The sequence below is a fragment of the Desmodus rotundus genome, chromosome 2, assembly GCF_022682495.2.
Source record: "Desmodus rotundus isolate HL8 chromosome 2, HLdesRot8A.1, whole genome shotgun sequence".
In the NCBI taxonomy this organism is placed as follows: domain Eukaryota; kingdom Metazoa; phylum Chordata; class Mammalia; order Chiroptera; family Phyllostomidae; genus Desmodus; species Desmodus rotundus.
The window spans coordinates 84484367-84510620 of NC_071388.1; the positions used below are offsets into that span (position 1 = coordinate 84484367).

General features: G+C 35.7%; 1 protein-coding gene across 7 annotated transcripts in view; it reads right to left on the bottom strand.

Annotated features, from left to right (window-relative positions):
- The window catches only part of CBLB (Cbl proto-oncogene B), a 210238-nt gene that overhangs the window by 171560 nt on the left and 12424 nt on the right, over positions 1-26254 (bottom strand). For all 7 annotated transcript variants that reach the window (XM_053918331.2, XM_053918329.2, XM_053918328.2 and 4 more), the window contains one exon: positions 23621-23871. In XM_053918331.2, coding sequence (XP_053774306.1) covers positions 23621-23871 — 251 coding nt within the window. The remainder of the gene's footprint in view (positions 1-23620; positions 23872-26254) is intronic.

Here is a 26254-nt window from a genome sequence, read left to right on the forward strand (position 1 = left end):
GCCAGGTCCCCAGTAGGGGGCACACAAGAGGCAACCACACATTAATGTTTCTCTCCTCTTTCTCTCTTCCTTCCCTCTCTAAAATTAAATAAAATCTTTAAAGAAAGAATACTATAATATTAAAGGGAGTTCAGTGCTTGCTCTGGCCTAAACAAGGCATAGTTTATAAAGCTTTTTTTATATGGCCACAGCTTCACTTATACAAATTTCAAACTTAAATCACAAAACAATGCAGGAGAAATGGTGAATACTTTCAACACCACGGCAGATTTTAGCTTGTAGTTTTGGCTGACACAGAGTAACAGTGCTTCACACTGACGTTTATTGCCCTCTCACCTAAAAGGGCAGCAGCTCTCGTCTATGACTGGGTCAATGACCAAGGCTTCTTCTCCCTTGAAGTCCTACCATCACTCTTCTCCTGGTTAGCCCAAGATGACTCATAACCATCCTCACATTCTAGCTGACAGGGAGCAGGAAAAAGGGGGAAAGAAGGGCATGTGGCCTCCCTTTAAGGGCATAATCTAGAAGCTGCACACCTCACTTCTGCTCTGACCCAATTAGTCAGAACTTACTCACAAGGCTACATCAGCTCCAGGTGAGGCCAGGAAGTACTCTTTACTATGGGTAAAAAACTGGGACTATGTCATGATAAGAAAGGAGCAAAATGAGGTCTGCAAACACTAATACAAATAACAATGGAAACTACAAAATTATTTTCATTACATATCAAATGAAGTTTCACTGAGTGAATTAAGCTAAATTAGAGCATCTTTCCTTAAAGGACAAAATATTAAGACAGATGCCAAGAAACATGAAGAGCAGGATTATATAAACTACCAAACATCTTTACAAACTAACACCAAAATGAGTATTTTTCCCCATTTCAGCCTCGAACTTTTTATGATCATAGTATAAAAAATAAATAAATATGCCTCAATAAATTTAAATACTATTACTCTTGACCTGAGGCAAAATACATTCCACTTTCTTTGAGTGATAAATTTATAAGAGACAATTATTTATACAATATAAATCGAAGTATTTTAATAAACAAACTTACATATCTGAATAAAACCTACTTGATTTTTTATTTTATCATTTTTTAAATAATCAGCAGGTCTAAGGTGGCTTAGCCCTTGGTCTAGAAAAGGCCAAAGGAAGTTTTACACAACTTTCTCTAGGCACATTTCAAGATAGCACCTACATCAGCAGTAATGAGATAGTACAAAAGGTGAGAAAACATCTTAACCACAAAGGAACCGAATTATCTAGGGAACTTAAATGCCTCATTTCTACACCAGAAAATTTAACATGTAAAACTTGCTCTAATTCTTTTTCAGTTATAGTCCTCCTGAAAATAAAAAACCCAAACTTTTAATCTTCTATTCCCCATGTAGTAACAGCTAAAGAGACACTATAACATCTTCTAGTGTAATGATAAAATAATATTTAAAAATACCATTTTTATGCCCTGGCTAGTGTGGCTCAGTGGACTGAGCAATGGCCTGTGAACCAAATGGTCGCCAGTTTAATTCCCAGGCAGGGCATATGCCTGGGCTGCAGGCCAGGTCCCCGGTCGGGGAATGCGAGAGGCAACCACACATTGGTGTTTTTCTCCCTCCCTTTCTCTCTCCCTTCCCTTCTGTCTAAAAATAAATAAATAAAATCTTTTTAAAAAGTACTATTTTTACAAAATTTATGAAATATGACTGCTTTAGGAAATAGAGGTTACTTTTCCAATTTGGTTTTGTGGTTTATGGCAAAATAAACATTGTACTATCAAACACATGGCTGAAATAACTGTGATGCACAGTGTTTATACAGTTGTTTTCTCACGGTGAAGGCAGAAGATCAAGTTCAACACACATAACTGCAGCTATCTTTATGATATGGAAGAAGAACGCCTCTAAAACCAAAGTTTTCTATTTTTTTCTATTTTGACTTCTCTTGGAATAAGACCTGATATCAGTAACTCCTAGACCTGTGTCCCATCCCAAGTCTCCCAATTATCTTTGGGACAAACCAAACTTCCAAAAAGAAAACTCTTCCAACTTAATTAGCTTTTGCTTTAATTTAAAATTTCCTATTACTTAACGTAGCATATCACAAAAAAATTAAAGATACATTATTATAATTTTGGAAACACTAGTTCCCATTTCTAAATGGAGGAATTCATGCTATGAAAGCCATTAGAGGAAATGCATATTATTTATTATTGCTAAAAATTTAATACAATCCTAGTAACAGTATATAAAGTGCTATCTTCAAATACTGTTTTAACTTGCAGAAATATCTCATTTTATATATAATTAGTTGGCACACCTGTAAACCCAAGAACCCCAGATCGGGCTGATCTGACTTGACTCCATTGTCAGTGGAACAAACATTAAATTCTACTGCTTTCCATGCTAAGAAACAAATAAGAGAGTAATAATGTAGAGTTACACTCTGTACTTTCTACTCCTCCTCCATACTGCATCGCTGTCAACATAAAATGCCTTGTAAGCTGCCTGTGGTGTAATCATCTTACAAATCCCTGAGAGTCACGATGGGAAAAGTGTACTAATAAAGCCATTGAGTGCTGTTCCAAAATTGCCTAATAAGGTTGCCCCTTGTGGATACGGCAGATCCTTGTACTTCATTTCCTAGAGGAAGCAACATTTCCTATCAGCCTTTTCCTCTGTATGTAACACTCTCCCCTGAGTCATCAATACAAAGATCTGAATGTTTTTCTTCTGTTAGGGCAAGCGTTTGCAACCTTGATACAGAAGCAATCTTATGAGAAATCATATGATAACAAGAAAGATCAATCAGATTTTGTTGTGAGAGATAGAAGACAGATGAGACCTACATAAATTTTTCTTTTAAAATGCCATCTCTGTCTCTAAGTTTGTTAAAAACAACAACAACAACAACAACAACCAGTCTAAGATTAAATTTTAAAGCTGAAGTTATAAAACAGGAAAATATCTGATCATATATTTTCAGAGACAAAACCATTTCAGGGTATCAGAGTAAGACACATACCTTCCTATCATCAAGTGCTTATCTCATGAGCCTCATGTGAAACACACTGTGTACTACAACTTCAATTAGGGCATAAGGAAGAAAAAAACACTGAACTTAAAAGTCAAACTCTGTTCTCAAAAATTGGTGGATTCTCTCAGGCGCTAACTGCGTGCCCACTCTGCACGGGGCACATGATCTAGTAGTACAAAGCTAAAAGTGCTGACGCTCTGAAGATACAAATGAGTAGCACCAAAGTTTCTTTTTTTGTTTTTTCAATTTTACACGTTTTTTTATTGTTGTTCAAATACAGTTTTCTGCCTTTTCCCCCACTCCTCCCCACCACTTCAGCCCCCCTCACCTCCTTCCCCTGTTTCCACACCCCCCTGTTATTGTCCATGTATCCTTTATAATTGTTCCTGTAAACCCTTCACCCTTTTCCCCTGAAATACCCTCCCCTCTCCCCTCTGGTCACTGTCAGCCTGTTCTCAATTTCAGTGTCTTTGGTTATATTTTGCTTGCTTGTTTGTTTTGTTGATTAGGTTCCCCTTAAAGGTGAGATCATATGGTATATGTCTTTCAACAACTGGTTTATTTCACTTAGCATAACGCCCTCCAGTTCCACCCATGCTGTTACAAAGGGTAGAGTCCCTTCTTTCTTTCTGTTGTGTAGTGTTCCATTGTGTAAATGTACCATAGTTTTTGGATCCACTCTTTTACTGATGGGCACTTAGGTTGCCTCCAGCACTTGGCTATTGTAAATTGTGCTGCTATGAACATTGGGGTGCATAGGTTCTTTTGGATGGGTGTTTTAGGGTTCTTAGGATATAATCTTAGCAGTGGAATTGCCAGGTAAAAAGGTGGTTCCATTTTTAGTCTTCTGAGGAAATTCCATACTGTTTTCCATAGTGGTTGCACCAGTCTGCATTCTCACCAACAGTGCACTAGGGTTCCCTTTCTCCACAATCTCACCATCACTTTGTTGCTTTGTTGATGGCCATTCTCACCAGTGTGAAGTGGTATCAAAATTTCAAAACAAACGGCTAATGCATGAAATATCCAATATGCAAAACTACAAAAAAGCATGGTACACTACCACAGTATCTTCCTTTTTTGCTTTTATTTTTTTGATATACACTCCCCAATATACACTCCCCAATCAGAAACATAACCATGCTTGTAGCTGAAAAGTCAGAGAGCAGAAGAGAAAAAGTAAAGTGCAATAAGGGAACACATATCTTCAAATTCCCATGCTGCTGAGATACTCGAAACCATAAAACCCCAACACAACATGCTTTCACATACTCCTGACCTAGGCAAGTTAAAGTCCCATACCTTAAAGTGTCTTCCATGACACCCTCGCCCTGCCTATATCTAAAATTGCTACTAAACCCTCGAGCATCAGCTCATATATAGTTTCCATTGGAAGTCTTCCCTAATCCCCAAGTGGGCTCAGGTGCCCCCTTCTGTGAGTTTTGGGGACTTTGAGTGTCCCTCAACTAGATATAGGACATTGAAGAACCAAGAAAAAACGGTTTCTACACTACCAACCAGAATATTTTGACAAATAGTGAAAGCTAAAATAACTAAAGTGCCAACCCTCACTTGCCCAAAAAATGCTTCAAGTGTAAGAACTTCAACTGTATCTTGAACAACAGGCTACATAAATACAAAGAAGAAGAAACCATCAGCAAACTTAGATAATACTAATTGGGACAAGCTATTTTAGTGGTCACAGAAGACCCATCTAAGGTGATAAGTACACTTCAATCTTTGTCCTTGGCCTAAAATGTGAAGTGTCAAGGGAAAGAGCTTTTCAGAATGGGGAAACAATTTGAAAAGGCAACAAGGTGGGAAAGATCTTGGCTCAATACAGGAATTGAAATTAGACAAATGAGGCTGAAGTTTAAATGTTTTTTAAGAGTAAGCAAGAAAAAAACATAGTATTTTAAAAATTATTTCAATTTATGAAAATCAAGTGAGGGAATACTGTAGTGTGGGATATTGAATTATGGATAGAGGTAGAGAATATGGTTCAGAAAAGTAGGGTTAAGCCAAAAAGCTAATCACAACAGTTTCAGGTTTATACAACTAGAAAAAAAGGAATCATTTAAAAATGTTATAAAAATAATCTGGCATGATATAATTATTAAAATAAGGAATGACAATTCTTTCAAGAAGATATAAAGTAATTACAGTATTATTCACCTTTTTCAGGAAGAGAGGTGTGTATCAAAGACCCACACCTATAATATATTCATAATATTATGTTCATGAACTTAAAGAGTTACCACCAAGAAACAGCTCAATTGATATTGAGAAGAAATATAACATTGATGCATCGGGTTCCAATCTCATGTGTCTCAGTAAACTTTTAAATATGCTACATTTTGAGCAGCAAAGTACAGTCCATAATTAAACATGAGGAAAGTGGTTTCACTTGTAATCCCGATGTTTCCATGTTATTTAGTTTTACACTAAAACATACTCTAGACAGTGGTTCTAATTATGGATCAGCAGGCAAAAGAGTGATGAATGTGGCTACAAGGCCTTTTTCACCTTTTGTTAAATACCACATGAAAATATAATCCTCAAGTGATTAAAAGAAACATCATACATGATTAACAAGCCCAATTTAATTATATTTCTCTGGCTGCATAAGTATTAAATTTTTTCTTCCATCCCCAGGAAGAAAATAAAACTGAACAAAACAAAAACAAGCCAGCAACAGTTCCTGTCCACATATAGGTTTAATCACGCCTGCCAAGTTTTATGGTGCTCCTTAAACACCGTGTGTCTTCAGATTAGTTGATATTCATCCCTCCTTCCTTTAATACATAGTTACTAAGTACCTACTAGGTGTAGAAACTGGAGTAGGCCCTGGGGAGAAAATGGCAGAAAAAGGAAAGAAAATTATATAAACTATGACAGGCTCTGGAAAGAGAATGGAGTACCAGGAGGGAAATGTGCAGAATAATGCAGACTGACGTGTCAAGGAGGGCCTCTCTCAGGAACTGACATTTAAGCTGTGGTCTCAAGGATGAGTGAGAGTTAGCTGAAAACATTCTCAGGCAGATGAAGCTGTAGTTATGTGGAGGTCCTGAAGGCCTGAAAAACTAAAAAATGTTAAGTGCCTGAAGCACAAAGACCTGAGGGAAACTGTCTTGAGATGGGGTTAGAAAGGTAGATAATGGAAAAAAGGTAGATAATGGAAAGGTAGATAATGGAAACTGTCTTGAGATGGGGTTAGAAAGGTAGATAATGGTTTATCATAAGTGATAAACCATTCATATGAATAAATAGTGCTTTTTGTCATGTTATTTCTCAAGGTTATTGCCATCACAGTTTCCATTCATTTCACCCATATGGTCTTATATAATGAGAACAGATTCTGAGGCCAGAAAATAAAAACTACAACCCATTCCGCATGATGGTTCTAGAGAGCAGAGAGCATGGGGGATGGGGGGGGTCTTATTTCAAGCAGAATTGTGAAAGCAGACCAAATAGCTCTCTCTGGGATACACAGACTTATTAATTTCCACGACCAGTTAAAACTAAAGACAAAAAAACTTAAATGTGAAATAAAAAATAGTGATTTTTATTTTTTTACAAGTCATTTGGCTTACAGACACTCGGTAGGATATTTTCTTTCTGCTTGAAATCAGTTTCATTTTCTAAACAAGAAATGCTATTAAGATGTGTTTTCAGTATCCAGAGGTATTGTAAGTATAAATGTATGAGTTTAATTCTTATTTGAAATAAAGTTAAGATTCATATATCAAGACATTTTTCTTAGGATTCAAATAATTTTATTATTAATGAAAATTTCAAAAATCTAATATTCTTCTCGTTTAAATCTACTGACATCAGCAATAAATAATTTAAAGATAGGTCTTTTTAAAAAATCTTGAAGCAGCATAAATTTTAAAATGAAAATTCAGTTTTCTCTGGAATAGTTAAACAATCATTAAAGACCAGTATCTCAAAGGATTTAGAACTTGTAAATTAAGTAAAACCTTTAATTTAAAACAAAAACAACTGAAAGTTACTATTTTTCTAGGTCTTAAGATTACCAGGTCCAGAACAAAATGACCTTCTCAAATTATCCATTAAATAGCCCTTCTGTTTTGCTACTGCTTCTTTCTCCTTACTGCAAAATACATCCTCACTCTACATACTTCAAAGCTTTACCAATCAAAATGAACTCAAGAATTTGAAACAAAATGTTTAAGGCCTGGGTTGACTCTGATAATAAAAGAATGGGTTACATAGGGAAAATCTAGCCTGAATAAGAATATCAGGATTCTCCACTTTTGCCCTATTGATTTCATTTGGAGAAACAGTTAACACAATAGTACAACAGACTTCCTGACAGTTACCTTCCAAGGCTTTCACTCAGAACCCAAGAAACTGCTTCTTACAGAGCTGTACACAACAGTTGGGATTTTTCCAATAAAACAATACAAAATGCTATTTAAACCAACAAAAGAGCTAAAGGAAACACAAACATACTTCTAGCAATTAAAGAGAAACCAGAAGATTAATACAGGTAAATGGGGGAAGAGGGATGAGCTATGTAATGCGGATATTATGTAGTATTTAAAACAGATTTTAGCACAAAATTAACTATATAAGTTGATTAAAATGCAAAATGAGAAGAAAACAAAAAGAACTCATTTGTATTAAAAACAATACACATAATGTGTGCAGGTCTTTTTCCAAATTCTAATGTTATCTTCTCTATGCCAATTAAAGAAAGTCACATTGCCATTTTAACTTTACTATATCACAAGAGACTGTATTCTCCATCAATAACGTAATCTTGAGGGAAATTTTATCTTCAGGACCTTTCAAGAGAATCTTTTTTTATTCACCAAATAAACTATTAGTGCATGCTGTCCCCTGAGCTGGTCAGTTATACAGACTATGTAATATTTTGCAACTGAAGGACGGTCTGCCTTTTACCTATCACTCGTTAATTCCCATGAACTATCTGCACCAAAAATTTTTCAAGGCTCTTTCCTTTCATCATAATGGTGAGAAGCGAAAGTTTTTCTAATATCTTCATATTATTTGGATAGATGAAAAGAAATGAGATGGCTTTATATATAAATTTATTTTACTATACCATGAACAGTTCTAAAAACTACCTTCAATCTGAAAAATGAAACTTCGAAGTCATATTTTACAAAAATTATTTGTGCAAACTGAAGAACTAAACTTTAAATTATTTAACAACTACTATCTCACAGTGAAAAAAATCTCTAGTAGAGCTGTGGGAAATTAAAAATAATCACAAAATCATCATGAAGAAAAATGAACATGAGCTTACTAAAAACAAGACAAGATACCAAAAGAAATTTTTAAATGTTTAAACTAAACCAACTTGATTCTGAACTCCCACTAGAAATTTAAAATAATATTACTTAAAGTTAAGTAGAAAAATACTTTTACTCTAAGGCACACTGGGACCCAGAAAAATTTTCACAATCTTAAAAATATAACCTCTACCTCCAGATGAACTTTTAACAACATGCAAGAGATTATTGACACAGTAAAATACTTGGAGTCCATGCTGCTCTGTCCAAGCTTCACTGCCCTGCAGTGAATTGGAAACTTCCTAAAATAGCATCTAATTAAAATTCTTCAGAGTAGTTTCAGATTGTAATACAGCAAATAAAGTACTTCTCTCACTGTGTTTACTTGCCATCTGTCTCTTAAATGTCAAGTACTAAAAATGCTAAAAGAATTCTAGTTATTTTAATCTCATATAAACAGCTATTTAATTTTAATCCCATACAAATATATCACTTTAATCCTACATAAATAAAGTAAATAAAGAGCTGTTACATAATGGAAAATTATTGGCTACACTTGATTTTAAATGTAGTGGTGACCCTGCGTGACAAAAGAAGAAAAACACTGTTTGCCTTTTCTGTCTCATACAGAAAGCTTTACTTCCCAATCTTAAAGCCACGTCAACATCATGCACTGGGACCCCCCTGTTGCACGACTCCTCGGAGTGCCATTGCTGTCGGGAAGAGTAAACAGGTCAGGACAGATGTGCCTAGCCCACCTTTTCTTTGGTAAGGGTTCTAAAATTGGAAGACCCTTTTAATCAAGTGCAGAAGCCCCATCCTTTAGGATACTACCAAACACTTCCTCTTCCCTGATCAAAACAATCTATCAGGGTTCTCTGTGTCTAAAACTGACTCTCAAGAAACAAAATGTGAACTTAGGAGAATCCCCAATCTTGCATAATAAATAAAATTAAATTTCACTATGTAAAAAGAATTATCAAGATAAATTAAAAAATAATTCAAGGAGGTTCCGAAATTAGGTTAGAGAAAGACTCTAAACATACCGCAGAGGCAACGTGAAACAAAAACAGAGTACAGAGGGGTGGGCAAACGTAGGTTTACCGTTGTGAGAACGCAAACCACGGTTTATTCTTGTATTATTATTTATTAACCATTGTATCATTTTCCATACAAACAACCGTAAACTTACTTTTGCCCCACCCTGTGTATCTTAAGGATCCGTCTTGCCTTCCAATGTTATAGGAAGAAAAAAAACTATTTGGTAAATATCTTAGGGCAAGTTTTAGTACTAAAATATGGCCTGGGAAAAGGATGGATCAAGGCCAACCAAAATGGTAAAGTTGAGATTACTGACATCCCACACTAGTCAACTTACAAAAACACAAGAAACCACGCCTACCTTGGTACAGTGAGTCAAAACAAACTGCTGACAAATCCGAACAGCTCTGTGAGGGGGCGCAACAATAATACACAGTGAGAACACACATGCCTCTGTTTTCCTTTAAAGTCTGTTTCTAAGTCTGCATGGTTGATAAAAGAGAACAGCAATTCCTTTCTTTAAAAGCCCTGTCCACACATTCAAAATGTCTCAGATGTCTCTTAGAGCTGGTATGCTCCTGCCAAAAAAAAGGGGAAAAAAGCAGCATATATGGCAAGAATATCAGATCCAACTGTCCAACCTTGCCTTTTAAGAAAAAGGAAAAGAGATAGCATTTAAGTAAATACACAAATACAAATAAAATGTTAGCTAAAAATCTAAAACCTAATTTTCAGGTTTGAAACTCCTTATCTGTATTGGGGAACTCTATCAAAAAGAACACAAGAGGATTACCACGGTAAGCCATTGTTTTTATTCGTGCACATATTTACGCACTCCCTGTAGAGTCATAAATGATGTAACAACCATCTGCTACACAGGCAAACTATAAAAAGGATGAAGCACTTCTGTCAATAATATATGCCAAACGAAACTGGTCTATTATGTCAAAAGCATAGATTTTTTGGAGGATTCCCCAGTTGCTGAAAAGTCCTGTGTATTCAAGCCATAAATACAACATAGCACAGAAACAAAAACGGTCTTTGAAGAAATGTTAAAATAAGAATGAGAGGAAGTGAAAACACTCAGAAGAGCTCAGAAGGAGAACTAATCAGTCAGTAGGAGAGCCTTGAGATATGCTCATTACCATGCATACTTTGTGGGAACAGGCAGTATGGTGAATTTTTCAGGGATTTATTTTATAGGTGATAAGAGTAACTAACACTCCATTAAAAAAGGTGCTTCCAAATCGTAGTAACGTCACCAGATTTATCTCAAAGTGTCATTATGTTAAGGGTATTTTCTATACACACAGAATTAAGAATTGTTTTAAAATATGATTACTCTATAAGAAGTAATGGTATCAGTATGCTTATGGACTTTTTTTCCCTGTAAAAATCGATGGCACTTGATGCCAAATCTAAAGACATCGATATTCCAAGTTAATCTACACATTATAAGTAGTCTTTGGCCACTTTACAGGACACTTGCCCGTGTAACACTTTCACTTTCTCCTGTTGCCAGGCCCTAGTAGACCATAATCAAGGGTTATCAAATAACCCTACAGCAATTCTAGGGAAAGAATCATATATTTGTAGGAATGTTTGCCAGCTATGGAATACTGCTCTGGATACTATGGGAGATACATAGGAAAAAAAGTGACCTTTCTTAATGCCAATATTTTTAAAAACATCAAATACGTGAAAATATAGTTTAGTGCCACATAAAAGGCCTTAATAAATGCTGTAGTCAGAGGAAAAAAGAGACTTTTTGCCTAGAGTGATCAGAATATGCTCAAGCAAGATGGGGGTGAGGCCACAGTGGGGGCTTCAGTGATATCAACAGTGAGAAAAAGGATCTGCATCAACAGGGGGGCATCAGAAGAAAAATGGAAAATGACAGGACAAAAGGCAGGCATGCAAAGATAAATTCTAAGGATAGTGATTAGGCCAGCAATTTTCAACATATTTCATCTCATGGCACACATAAGCTAATTACTAAAATTCTGCAGCACACCAAAAACTATATTAGATTTTTGCCAATCTGACAAAAAAAAAATAGGCATAATTTTGATTTAGTCACACCAGATGACTATCGCGTGTTAGCTATTGTCATTTTTTTTTATTTGAAAAATCTAAGAGAAAAGCAGTCAGCGCCCCCGACTAAATAGATATTGCATGTTCCAATAACATTCTTTCAAAGACCTTATAGACTTATCTTTCTCGGGGATCCGTTAAAATAACTTAAAACTGGGAGTGGATCCCTACAGTGATGATGAAGGAAGCTCAGTAAAGTGGAAAGAATTCTGAACAGATCCAGGATTCTAGTCCCATCTGTACCATCTCAATGGTCCCTGATAACTGTATACACAAAATATGATTTGACTTGGCGATCCTAAGGGCAGGAGGGTTATCAGAAATAGCTAAGGTACTTTTTATAAGTGTGGCTACTCAAATCCCAAGTGATAAAGGCAGAGGTACTGCAAGAAGTTAGGGATCTTTACGTAATCATTCTAGAGGAGAAGAGTGTATCATCTGGTCCTTAGACTATGTAGGGAAGCATTAGACCAGATGACTGCCAAAGACATTAGGGGCATATCTTCTGCTAAAAAAAAAAAGAGAGAGAAAGAAGGAAAGAAAGAAAAGAAAAACAAAAAAACCTACAGCCCTGGCCAGTGTGGCTCAGTTGGTTGGGGGCATCGTCCCGTGATCAAAGAGGTGTGGGTTCGATTCCCGGTCACGGCACATGCATAGGTTGCTGGTTCCATCCCTAGTCAGGGAGCCTATGAGAGGCACCCAATCGATGCTTCTCTCTCACACTCACATCTCCCTCTCAAAGAAGCAATAAAAAAAATATATCCTTGTGTGAGGATTAAAAAAATAATTAAAACCTACAAAAGAGTTTAAATTTATTGCATTTAAAAAATTCTCATATACATCAGCATACTGACATAAGATAGGAAATGGGGGTCTGGGTGGGCTTTAATTTTCAATCGTTGCCCACTTTTCATTCACTTTTTACTGTCCTTAGAAGATCACAATGGTCAGTAATTATAAAGCATCACTGGCAGAAATAGGGGAGAAAAGAAAATCAATAGAAAGAAAATGTTTAAGATTATAAACGCCAAGTTTCTAAGATGGCCGTAGATTACATCAATAGTGCAGGGGTTAGTACGGTTTTTCAATAAATGCCTAGATTATAAAATACTTTCCATTTTGTGAACCATATAGTCTCTGTGGCAACTACTCACTTCTGTCATTGTAGTCAGAATGGACATGTCCATGTGCCACTGAAATTTTGTTTATAAAAAGAAGTGCGGGCTAGATCTAGCCGACAGGCTGTAGTTTGTGATACAGTAGCAACTTCAAGACTTCAGATGCTTTATAAATACAATTTTTACATATCCAACTGTGGGGAAAACAAACTTAAATTAGAATTTTATAGAAAAATTGCAAAATTTGGTAAGGAGATTTTGCTGTTTCTTAGGCCTTGAGTGCATTCAAATGTACTTTAACCAGATAAGACAGACCTGGCTGACCAGAATGAAGAGCTTTAGTCAAATTAAAGTTTTCTGAAATTTCTGGTAAAGAATAAATTTGACAGCTCCACATGTTGTTACAATCATAAATGAATATACCTCAAAAAAACTACTTTAAAACAAAAATTGAAGTGTTTGCAGCATCTGCAGAATAAGCTAACATTTTATTTTCATTAATATATTTCAGAAAAAAATAGTTAAGTAATCTTTCCTATTTCCTTAAAGGAAAAAAATTAAAATAAATAAAATTCCTGCTTAGCTAGAGAAATTAAAAGCTTTGAAAATCACAGGCAACATTTCACATAGCCACACACAGAGAGAGAGATAGAAAAAGGCATGCTTGAGAAATTAAGCTTTAAATAAATAATCCTGAATTTAATAAATATAAACTGTCTTGTTTAAATAAAACAAAGTTGTATTAACTGACCACCTGACATACAGTATAAATACTGGTTTAATGAAGATGAAAAAACACACTTCATTTACACAAGTATAAAATGTGCTAATTGTTCAAATGAGTCTTCCTGAAACCAACTTAAGAAAGGGTTTACAATGCTGACACCTTCAGATGCCATCGGCTGCAGGCTCACACACGCCAGCTGGTCATGAAACGTCATTTAGAAATATACCACACGTGAGTATATACAAGTTATGTAGCCTCCACTCAATTTCACTTCTCTCGATAGAATGTGGCATTGGAATATTTACCACTCATCCCTGAGTTACAGACATTGAAACAAAGATAATGATATGATTCTTATAAAAAAAATTTCAGTCTTCCTAAACTACTAACAATTTGCTTTTAATTATTTGAGTGTAAACCTAAGTTTACAATAGTAAAAGTTTAAAAGGGAATGAGGTAATACTCAAGGCAAAAAGAAAACTACTGTTTTCTCTTTTGAAGGATAAAACTGTCTTAGAATATTTATGCCTTCTTTTATTTTTGAATATTTTTTCCTAGAAAGCCAAGAAGAATAGAAAAATTACATTAAACAGATTGCACTATTGTTCTGGATGTCACATTTTTTCAGGCCTAAGACCTAAGAGAAGTTGGCTGCAGGGAACAAGTCAGTGGAAAGATTCCAGGACAGCTTTTTAATCAAAGACAAAAAGAGCGCAGACATATGTGGTGCTGCCCTTCTCTCCTCAGTCCTTCAGCCTTAAAAAATACGGAGTTGCGGCAGGAATTCTACATCCACTGAGGCAAGATGGTAAAAACCTGGGAAAATTCCTTGGCAAGTGAAATGGGGAAACTGAGAAAGACAGATGAACAAACTGGCTGAGCAATTTACAGCCAGACACAAAAGGTCACCTCCCTAGAGAGAATACCTAGGCCTCGGTTGTATTTCAGCTCTAGGCCCAGAAAAGCAGCAACCAGGATGGGGGTTGTGGGGGGAGCGACACCAGGACATGCTGCAATACCAGTGACCCCCTGTCCTGGCACTGACCAATCAATCAGCAAAGAGCAGAAAAAGCACACCTGGAAAACTGATGAATATTCTGCTGAAACCCTCCCCTGAGACACCTCCTAAGATTCGCACCAGGAAGAAAGAGACACAAATCCTCAAAACAAAGGACCCAGCTCATTCTTTCCCTGGGGAGCACACTCACATCTTTCCCCCCATTTTCCTTCCCCCACAGGCACTCATCTCCTAAACTCTAAAGGACCCCACCAGACTTGCAACCAGGGGAGCAATGGACAGCAGCAGCTCATCCCGGGCTTCCCCCTAAACCTGTCTCCAAAGCCCACTCTCCTCTGACTTTCCAGTGAGCTAACAGCAGGCCCACCTAGGTTCATTTCTTCGCTATAACATTTCTAGGGAGCCAAAGCAGCCTCTCCTCGGCTCTCTTGTTGCTTCTTCTATGACACAGGTGGCAAACACAAGGCCTACGGGCCGAATCCTGCCCTCCACCTTGTTTTGTCTGGCCCGGCACCTTGTTTCTACCCAGCGGCAGCACCAAGCTCTCACTTAACTGTTAAGGAGTAGTTGCACTTACACAGTCCTAAAATTACATTCGGCCCTTTGAAAGCAACCTCGAGGCTGATGTGGTCCCTGATGAAAATGAGTTTGACACCCCTGTCTATGCTAAACCTTTCCTTGTTTCACTGTCCCCAGCTTTACTAAGCACATCCTCATAATCAGGTGGAACTGTGTTGTGAAATCTTTCCTACACGAAGTCAAAGAACCCACACGTACCAGCTGGCCCAAGGCAGACCCACGCAGGGCCAGGTCCCCTGTCCAGTTACACCACGAGATGCCTAGAATGAGGACAAACCCAAATACTAAGCAAAGAGATTACAAAGCCAGAAAGAGCTTGGGTACCTGACAGCACTGTTGAGAGACATCCAGCTCTGTGCAGTTTGCCGTAGCTTGATTTAAGCCAACCCACACGCCGTTTTTAGAAACAATTATTTACACTTACTTAAACTAAAAGTCTTGAATTGATTCTCTAAAATCTTAACATGAAATCATACTTAAAATATATTTTATCTTAATATTAGAGACACAAAGAAAAGGTGAAATGTATCCTTCTCTATGCCGCCAAAACAGAAAACACCTATGGCCTCTTTGTTTTTATTTGCAATACAGAAAAGTTTATAGAGATTTAATGGTGATGATGTAAGTCAAAATTAAGTATTTTAAGTAATCCTCCACCATTTACCATAAAATAAAACAACACAGGAATACTTTATTAAGAATAATCAGGGCTATTAATATTATAACTTTTAATTAAATGCATACATTTATAGCATTAATAATTCCTAAAGAAATGGCATTTTATACATTAAAATCAGTAAGAATGTTTGTTATAACAAGGTACTTATAAATTTTCTTATGTCAATACATATAAAAATTTTATTACTGATAAAAGTTGTTGAACCCACCATACTTTCCAATATATGCATAAAAATTAATCAATAAATTTATTCACCATACTTTTTATCATAAATCTGAAAAAAACTACAAAAATATTTAAGCTACAGGCCATTCAAAAACTTAATTTAATTAATTTCGTTTGGCATTATCTTCTACCAAACAAAGTTTTAACACGGTCATAACACACAGGCTGAGTTTCCATTCTCTTCCGCTCCTTAGTATACATCTTACACGGCCATATTCAGTCACTGTTCCAGGCTGAATTTCGTCCCTGAAAAAGATGTTGAAATCCTAATCTCCACCCGACCTGTAAATAGGATCTTATTTGGAAACAAGAACTTAGTAGATGTAATAATAAAGTTAAAACAGGGTCATTAGGCTAGGCCCTGATCCAGTAAAGCTAGTATTCTTACGAGAGAAATCTGGACACATGCACATAGAGAACATCAGGTGATGACAGAGACTGAAGTCACGGGGCCACAAGCCCAGGGCTCCCTGGGGCTATCAGGGGCTGAGTCACGGAAGCATCCTGCCCTAGAGGGTTTAGAGGGAGCATGGCCCAGCTGACTTCTTGACTTCAGACTTCTGGACTTCAAAACTGTGAGAGAACCAACTTAAGCAACAATAAACAGTTGCTTAACCCATTCAGTTTGTGGTGATTTGTTACAGCAGCCCTAGAAAACTAATGAAGTCACACATCTATGATTGGACGATCACATGTTCAGATGTTCAAAGTGACACATTTCAATAATAAATCTGAATTATTTTTCAGTATAATCTGTTCCTCAGTGGCTCAACCAAACAGGAGAGGCAGCCTCAATCTTTTCATTTTTGAATTCTGTAATGACTTTGTATGTGAATCCTGAAAACTATGTGTATAAATGCAAACTCAAATAAGAACTCATGCTTTAACAATGAATTTAAAGATACCGGAGATTAAAATTAAATATGCATGTAGAAAAATGAGTATTTCTGAAGCACTGTAGTATTTCAAAACAGTCAGACAGAAATACCTTATAACCTACTCAATTAAGTGCTAGATGCTAATCTGTTTGGATCCTTGAAAACTCCACTTCTTTGTTAAATCTCTGGGGTGAAAGAAAAAAAAAAGAAAGATGCTTCCAGGCCTAGATTTCTAGATTGCCAAGCATTCCTCAGGCTATAGGATTATCACTGCAGCTTGTCTGTTTCATAAACAGACTTTAATTTTTCGAGAAACTGCGAAAGGAGCTTTCTTTACCTAAATAACAAATCTGCCACTTGAAAGACATCACTCATTAACCTTCTTTGTGGGAGTATTGTTATTACGAAACTAAAAACAGACATTCTTTCTTAAGTGCTTCTGGATTTTAATTATCAAATTTGAATGTCACCAGATAGTTACTGAAAGGAAAACATCAATTTTAATAAGCTTCCTTAAGACTGAAAACATAAAAGGTATTCAACCGTAAAGCCAAGTTCACTTGAGTCTTGTGAGTTGGCTAACTCTCTTATACTACAACACTTATCACTCTCAGGAACTTATAAACATTTGATGAACTCTATACTTCGAGACAAATATTCTCCTTTTAAAATCAAACTGTCATGTGTATATAATATATAATTTGACATGGAAGGAAATTAAACACATTGCAATAAAATTTTTAACTGAGAGTAGGTATTAGCACAGGGCTGAAAAAATAAAATAGTAAATAAATGGATTAAATGTAAATGTTTTATTTAAAAACAGTAGATTTAGTTTAAAGTTATATCTGAATAATATGTATTTTTTCATATTTTGAAATTGTACCCCCAAAGAGGAAATTGCTGGGGAAACCCCTTTCACTTTTCACCTACATGAAAATCAACAAGAAGTTTACTTTGTATCTGGTTAGCAAAGAAGCGTGGATGCAGCTAGCCCTCAAGTCTTCAACAGTCAAAAGATTGTGCATGTTCTCACCTGCCCACTCTAACAGGCTCCCACTGTTTAACTTGAAAACATTTAAGTAACTTTCCTGTGGCCTCTACTTGGTAAGTATGTTAAAGAAATAAGCTCCTTCATTTCCAAACTTTAGAAAAGTATATTCATATCTCCCAGATGCTTGAAATACGAATAAAGGGATCTTATCAGAACTTAGTAAACTTTTTATTCATTTATGATGTCAATCTCAGGGGGTTTTCTAAAGAAAATCCCATGTCCTACCTGACAGACACACTTCTACATGACAGACTACTATTTGTCCTCTGAATCCAAGTTATATATTAGCATTTTAAAATATCAAGTATTAATCTGTTAGTTTCTGTAGTCTTCCACTGAAATGGAAAAAAATGCCTAGAATGCAAACAAATACAGAGAAAAGGCAAACAGCAAATACTTGAGTTCAAAAAAGATCAATAACCTATTTTGGTTTATTTAGAAATCCTGTTTTCTACTTGCACTGATCTCTTGTCCTCATGAAGGCAAAAGAACTGCGATTTTCACCATTTATAAATTAAAAAGAGAAATAGACTAGGTTAATTTTTTTAAATGTAAAATTATTTTTAAAGAGTATAACTCATTCCCTCTCATATATCATTAGATATTTCACAGAATAAATGGAATGCATTTGAGACTGTACAAGTTATTTATAAAAGAAAGATATAACACTAAGATGAATTCTTCTGCAAATGATTATTGTGATAACATAAACAATAGTTTTAGCATAAAAAACTACTGAATTTGAAAAACTAATAAACTAATGTAGCAACAGCATCATTAGTCTGAAACAAACTACATCTTCCTTTTATGATGTTGAAATATCTGACCAAAGAAATATTGTGACTATCCAGAAAATAATTTAAAGGCTGAAAAAACAGACTGGAGTCAGGAAACAAACAAAGGTTACAAAGACCACTTAGGGCAGAAAAGGCATTAGACCGTGAGGCTCCTGCACTCAGTTCAACAGCACTCTTTCCTCATTTCCTTCTCATAATGTACAGAGCTGCCTATGAGAAAATGTGGAACTAAATGACATTATAAACAAGGCTATTAACCTGTGAGAGCTAGCGACAAAACTGTTACATGAAGCCCACATTGTGCAAACAGGTCAACCTCTTTATGTGGTTAAACTGAAAATCCATGAGGAATTTCAGAACTACTTCGATGACCATGTATTAACACGTCTTGTGTTTCTGCAAATATAAATATTTAAATTAATGCAACATTATTCTTTGGCCAAAACAATGTTGTCATACAGGGGTATGAGGAAAGAAAGGTTTGTTTGTAGCTTTGTGTTTCATTGTTGCTTTTGTTGTTGTTATTGTTGTAACTAATGCTGTTTTTGATTCAACTTTCAACTTTATCATGTATCTTTAATTTATCACTTCCAAAATGTTCTTGGTACACTATCTCATAAAGAATAACACAGATACAAACAGGAAGTGCAGTAATCTGTGGTCCTTTAGGAGGAAAGGCACTTTTCTAACGTTAATAGGTTATACATTTTTCTTTTTTCAATGAAGAAAAGATTTTTTTTCCTGAAGGACTTTAAATAAAGGCTAGCATCTTTTAGAACTAATTTTTTGATGTCAAAATACTTTTAAAAAACATCTTAACTGGAATGAATATTATACAAACTATACATAACATGATTTGTTTTCTACAACAAATGTGCTAAGAAATGGTCCAGGACTTGGAAGTGACATTAATAATAACATAACATCTACCATATTTTTCGGACTATAAGGTGCACTTTTTCCCCCCCAATTTGGGAGGAAAATGGGGTGCATCTTATAGTCCAAATGTAGCTTACCTGGCTCCCTGCGGGGGAGGTGGGGGGCGGTGGAGCGGGTTTTTTTTTCCTATTTTCCTCCTCTAAAACCTACGTAAATCTTATGGTCTGGTACATCTCATAGTGCAAAAAATACAGTATATATTACTCTCCAGCACACATATTTAAAAGTCTTTATTTTCTTCACAGATAGATTATCAAACACAGAGTTATTTTCCACCTCAGTCGACTTCTGGTTTTGTTTCAGTAGTTGCAAACCAGAGTGTGGGAGGGAAAAAAATGGGTTGTAGCACCCAGGTTCACTGAAGCAGTTCGAAAATATGGAAAATCTGAATATTATTAGGCCATCACCTCTGGGTGTTTTTAAAAACAATGTCCAACACCAGGCCTTGCACAGTCTGTGATTAATAGATAACTTTTTATATAAAAGAGTAAACTTTGCTATTAAAATGGTCGTCTGATGAAACTGCAAGTCGCTGAAGAAGGCAACTCCAGTATCAACACTGGTCAGCTCTAGCTGCCTGCATACCAGCTTTGCTTTCGCCGTTTAAACTTCAAGCAGTATGATATAAAGTTCCTCCTCTTCTCTGTACCTGGGAGTATAAATCCTCCCTTCTCTACAAGCTCCCAACCCCCACTCCACACATATGCACAGAAACTGTGTGTGCCAAAAATCACTGTACTCTTCCCAGAAATACCAGCTCAGAATGGTTTAGACACTCAGCTGGAGAAACAGTGACTCAGTGTGAGGTTCAATTGTTGGTAGAAAAACAAAAACAAAAAATGGAGAAAAGTGAAACTAGACAAGGAAGAGGTTTACTGTAAAAATCAAGCAAGGCCCGCCTCTTCCAGAAGTCATTATTCCACCCATTCTCAAAGCGAGAGGCTTGTTCTATGCGCCCTTGATATCTATTTCAGTAGTGAACACATTTTTCTACCTATAGTTTCTACCTCCTGCCTTCTATTCAGGAAATACATTTCATGTCATTTGACATATTTATTTTTTTGTTATTTTAATCACATGTATGTTAAATTGCTTTAAAAATTCAGGCTACTCATATTTTGACCATCAATTAAAACAGAGCTAGTTCAAAATTGACACCTGATTTTTCCACTTACATTTAAAACAAATCCAGAGTTTATTTTTGATACAACAGGGACAATAAAAAAAAACATTTTTATTCATGTATTCATCCAGCACAATTTTCTTTAATAAAGTACGAAATTACTAGAGAAAACACTGGTGCAGTCACCGAACTCCAAACTACTATTTCTACTATTACTGTCCTTCATTTTTAGCAATAACACTGATGTCCTCAGTGATACTATTTGAAGAATTAAAAACAAAAGATTGTTCAGAGTATTTATAATATTCCCAATAATTAATGTGACATACATGTTAGATAAGAGTCATTCTACTAAATAGAATACTCTATTGTCTGTCAACTATGATAACATTTTAAGAAGTTTCTTTTATATTCTATAGAGCAAAATACCCACAAGCTTCATATACAAGGGCACACGTTAGCCGCAGTTTACATTTGGAACCCCAGGGGAACCTGGCAGTGAATGTGTAAAAATATATCACTACCAAAGGAAAGATACACCAAAAGTCCATGTCCTTGTTATGGTGTACCAAGAATGGTACATTATAAATTACAATCAGGTATTTACCAGATGTAAGTGTTGCATAAATACAGCTGGCAACAGAGCACTATCAAAATACGGGGCATGGACAACAGTAAAATTCAATCAGGAATGCTATACCAGCAAAGTAACTAATCACCTTTGTCTTAGGGTCAAATTTAGGAAAGTGACGTTTACTTAAAACACAGAATTTAAAGAGGGGTTTCAATGTCATCAGTCAGCATTATGCAATCTATCATCATCTACAGATATCTACACACAACCAAAATGTATACAGTCTCCCATGATACGGTCCCACATAAACCCCCAAAATATCAAAATGTATAAATGAAATGGTTGTTACAAGACATCTAATGGACAGAAAATGTTTCTTGTTCCTACAGAAGATGTAAAGATGGGATACAAGTTTACCACATCATACATTACTATACCCAATTAAAACATTGTATCAACACAAATTCCTAGACCTAGAAGTCACACACCTTCTCACTGTCCTAATACCCTAAAATGTAAAAGTTAATGGATTACCTTGCTGGACCACAAAGAATTTCAGGGCTACTAAATCTGAATAAGAACTATAAAGATGTTTCTAAAACAACTTAGTTTTATTAGATCAGTGTTAGAACTACAAAGTGAAAATACAGTTTTAAACAAACATCTGGCTTCCCATCATCTTGACCATTCCTGAAAGGTCTCTAAGAAGAAACAATCGCTATGATATGTTTCTACCCTTCTTCCAGCTCCCTGTGGCAATCCAAATTCCCCTGGGTAGTCCTGGGAAGAGTCTCAGAGCTTTAAAGCTAAAAGGAAATTGGAAGATTCACCACCCTCAAGATGTGTAAATTGTGGTCCAAGAATATTAAGTGATGAGCCCACAGCTAGATAACTGGTTAGACTCCTATGATTATGTTGGCAGTCATCACTAATTTAGAGAGCAAATTATAAATAAGTAACACTTTATGATATTTTACACTTGGCAGAACGTTTTTCTGTATTTAAATTAGATAGATTTACTCACTCTGGGTTGTTTTATGGACAACTTCAGAGTCTGCATACCTAGATAACTGAATTTTGTCTTATACAAACCTATGTTTCATTAGGCTAGTTTAGCCAATCTGAAAGGAATATTATAGGTTTCTTAGAGATTTTTCTATATATAAAAGGAAACTAAAATCCAGAGAGGTTAAGTATCTTAAACTGAAATTCAGCTTAACTATGTTAAGATATTATATATTTAAATTAATACCGTATTTGTTTTTCAGTTTAGAAATTTAAGTAAATTATCACGATCAGTGAATATTCTAGATATATTTAAAATATCCCAGAAATAAAAAAAATATATTGTTTTATTTGGTTTAAGGTAGATCACAAAATTTAAAATTGAATTAGCCAAACCACAAACTTTAATAAGGAGTTTCTAAGTCAAGAATTATAGCTACAAAAATAAGGAGTCAGTTGATGTCACTTCAGTCTCTGCCACCTCAGCCCAGTTCCTCTCTTCACAGACAGGTATGAGAGCTGAAGCTACTCTCCCACCCACATCCACCACACCCGGACGTTCAGTCAGGACTCTGTCTTAAAGACAGTGTCTCCACTATCAAATACTGGCGGATATGAAGCAATAGGGCACCTGCATTCATTGCCTGCAGGAATGTAAAATGTTACAGTCACTTTGGAGGACAGTTTGGGAGTTTCTTACACAGCTAAACAGGATTTCCATAGATCCAGCAATCATGCTCCTAGGTATTTACTCAAATGAGCTAAAAGCTTATGCCTACACTAAAACCTGCATACAAGTATTTATAGCAGTTTTATCAATAATTGCCAAAACTTGGAAACAAGATGTCCATCAACAAATAAATGAATAAACTGGTGTGCCCTTGTAATTAGTATTATTCGGGGATAAAAATAAATGGGCTATCAAGCTATTGTAAAGTGAATGAAGCCGATCTGAAAGTATTACATTACATGATTTAAACTATATGACTTTGTAATAAGGTTAAACCACAGAGAACCATGTTATTTTTAAAGCAGTGAACCCTAATATAAACTATGAACTTTAGTTAATAATTGTGCATCAACAATGGTTCATCGATTGTCACAAATGTAGCACACTACGCCAGATATTGACAACAGGAGTAACTGCATGTTGAGGGGGAAGGGTGTATGGGAACTCTGTACGTCCCATGTAATTTTTCTGTAAATCTAAATATGCTCTAAAATATAAAATCTATTAATAAAATAAGAACACTGTCTCACAAACTAGCTATTGTCATACATTTCTGTAAAACTAGAAGGTTTAAATAATGTGAAAAGTGCACACACAAATGAAATGACATTTCCCCCCAAACAAACCCATGGTGAGGTTTACGCTACCTATGAAACAAAAAGCAACCCAGATGACCTTAACTAACACCAAGACATCAAATCTGAAGTACTCTTACCTGTCCTGTGACTGCTCTTCATACATCCTCTCCTTGCCTTCTTTAAAGAGTCTTATGGCCCGTTTTGACTTTTTCATTAGACTATCAATGTAGATTTTAAAATATTCATTCTCACTGAGTTGGGCAAGTTTCTGGTTGTCATCATATTTACTCAATATAAGTCGCAAATGCTGATATGTATCAGGTAAAATATCAAGTATATATGGTGGGCTGTTTTTCAATTGAAGTTTGGGATTTTGACACAGTCTGACCTAAAAACAAAGACAAAAATAAAACATTTCATATGAACCACAATACATTCTTTCAGAGAAAAACTGAGAAACTTAGTAATCTATATACTATTTCTTTACTTTCCATCATATAAAGTTTAATCTTAAAATTATTAACAACAATCTAGAAAGAGTTGACAGACACCTGCATCTATCTTAATACAATTAAATCCCATTTTCTTCTCCGCCCATTCAGTTTTTTTAGTTGAACTTATTGGGGTGACATTGGTTAATAAAATTATGTAAGTTTCAGGTATACAATTCTATAACACATCATCTGTATGCTACATCACGGGTTCATCAGCCCAAGTCGTCTCTTTCCATCACCATTTATTGTCCCTTTATCCTCTTCCACCTTCCCCACCCGTCTTTCCCTCTGGGGGCCACCATTCTGTTGTCTGTGTCTGTGAGTTTCTTTTTACTCAGTTTTTCTTATGTCATACCTTTACTCTCAACCCCTAAGATTTCATTCTCTCTTTCACGATGTCTTACTGTTCATGGTTTAATACAACTTCAGAGTGTTAATTATTGTATACCACTAAGTCACTATTTTAAATAAAAATGAGGAAATGAGCCTCTTCTACTGGTAACCATTGTCTCATATTTATGCATTATTTTACTACATTGAACTCCCAGCTAAAATACTTTCATTGATTTTAATTAATGTTTTGGTATATTGTTCCTAACCCTGAGGAGAATAAAACAAAGAGGTGCAATTTTAATAACTGAGTCATTAAGTAGTAAGAGGTGTCAGGTTAGAATGAGTCTTTTCCACCTCCCCAGATTACGTCCCATGCCTACGAACCTGCGGTGCAGCATAACGGTTCCGTCACTCAGGTGCCACACCACCACTGGGGTGCTGAGGGCCGCCTGCAGAACTGAAAATACCTTCTGCTAGCAAGGAAAGATAGTAATTCAACTACTATATTCACTTCCACTTGCCATGTGATTTGGTCAAAATTAACATATCTCATTCTTACCCCTTGTACCAGGGCATAGGAAACCACTAATTATTTCATGAAATCATTGGGAAAGGCACAAGACCATACATAGCGCGGGCTGCACACTTTTACAGGAGGCAAAATGTACACATACAGGCAGATTTACTGAGAAGCTAGTGAAGGGTAAACTTGAGGGCCCCTCAGACACTTGACTCTTAAAGGCCTTAACTTTTTTTTATTGTAAAAATTTCAAGAGCAAGATACCTTAAATACAATTGGTTAACACTGTTGTCTTTTTCTAGAGTGACTTTTCTTCCATCACATTTCACTTTCTGCTGTGTGGCACTGGAGTTTTTTTGAATCTGGCTAACTAGAATTTGAGCTGGAGATACATTTAGTTTAGCTTTAGTGAAAGGTATATGTGAAGTGCACAGTCCTCTCTGGAACTAGTTAAATTATTGGCCCCAGACGTGATGAAAGAATGGCTTCTAGAATACTTCAAGTAGCCACGGTGCTGACTAGCCCAGCATGGGAGGAGGAAGGTCCAGGTCAAATCTGGTCATTTGAACGTGGCCAGTGGTACCCAGAACTAGAAGTACATGTGGACAATGAAAGAGAATCAAGGTATAAATTATTATAACTTTATTGTTCTAAGAAAATTCACTCTCATACCCAGTTTTGTATGTATACTTTTGTATTTGTATTCTTTTTTATTAAAAGGATCTCTCCACATTTCACATTCTGCAAAGCATGGATCCACTGCTGAGTACTGATAAAAGTGCCTGGGCCAAATAGAAAGCAGTTGAGAAGTAATACTTTCAAGAACCACAAATAAAAAGTCGAGGAAACAACACGTGAAAAAAAGTAGCCTCATTTGCTTTCTTTAATAGCTACATAATTTTTCTTTGTGGGAAGAGAAATCTTGTTCAAACTATCAAGCATCAGCCCCTAATTTAAGAGAAACATTACATTCACTGAATGCATTTTCATATCTTTGTCCTTTTTGTATACAGTGCCTAAAACAGAGCTGTCTAGTATATAGCACAGAAGTAAAATAGAAATATAGATGGCTTGGTTGATTGATTCTGGAATACTGTATAAACTATACAAAAATAGTATGATTACATTACTTCCTTATTTTCATGTTTAAACTATAGTATTATTCAAATCAGTAACTCAAAGGTATAGGAATTAAATGTAAAAACATTATTTTGATCTCCTAAACAAATAGAAAAGTTGAGACAGCAAATAACTTATCAAAAACTGCCAAGTTTTTACAAAAGTACACTTAAAAGGGCCAATGAAACTTTCATACACTCTTCTTATTTTTGTGACTTTTGATATAATGAGATGTTCATTCTCCACTGAAGACTAATGATGTCACAAATATGTCAATGATTTAACAAATCCTGGCTGAAACAGGA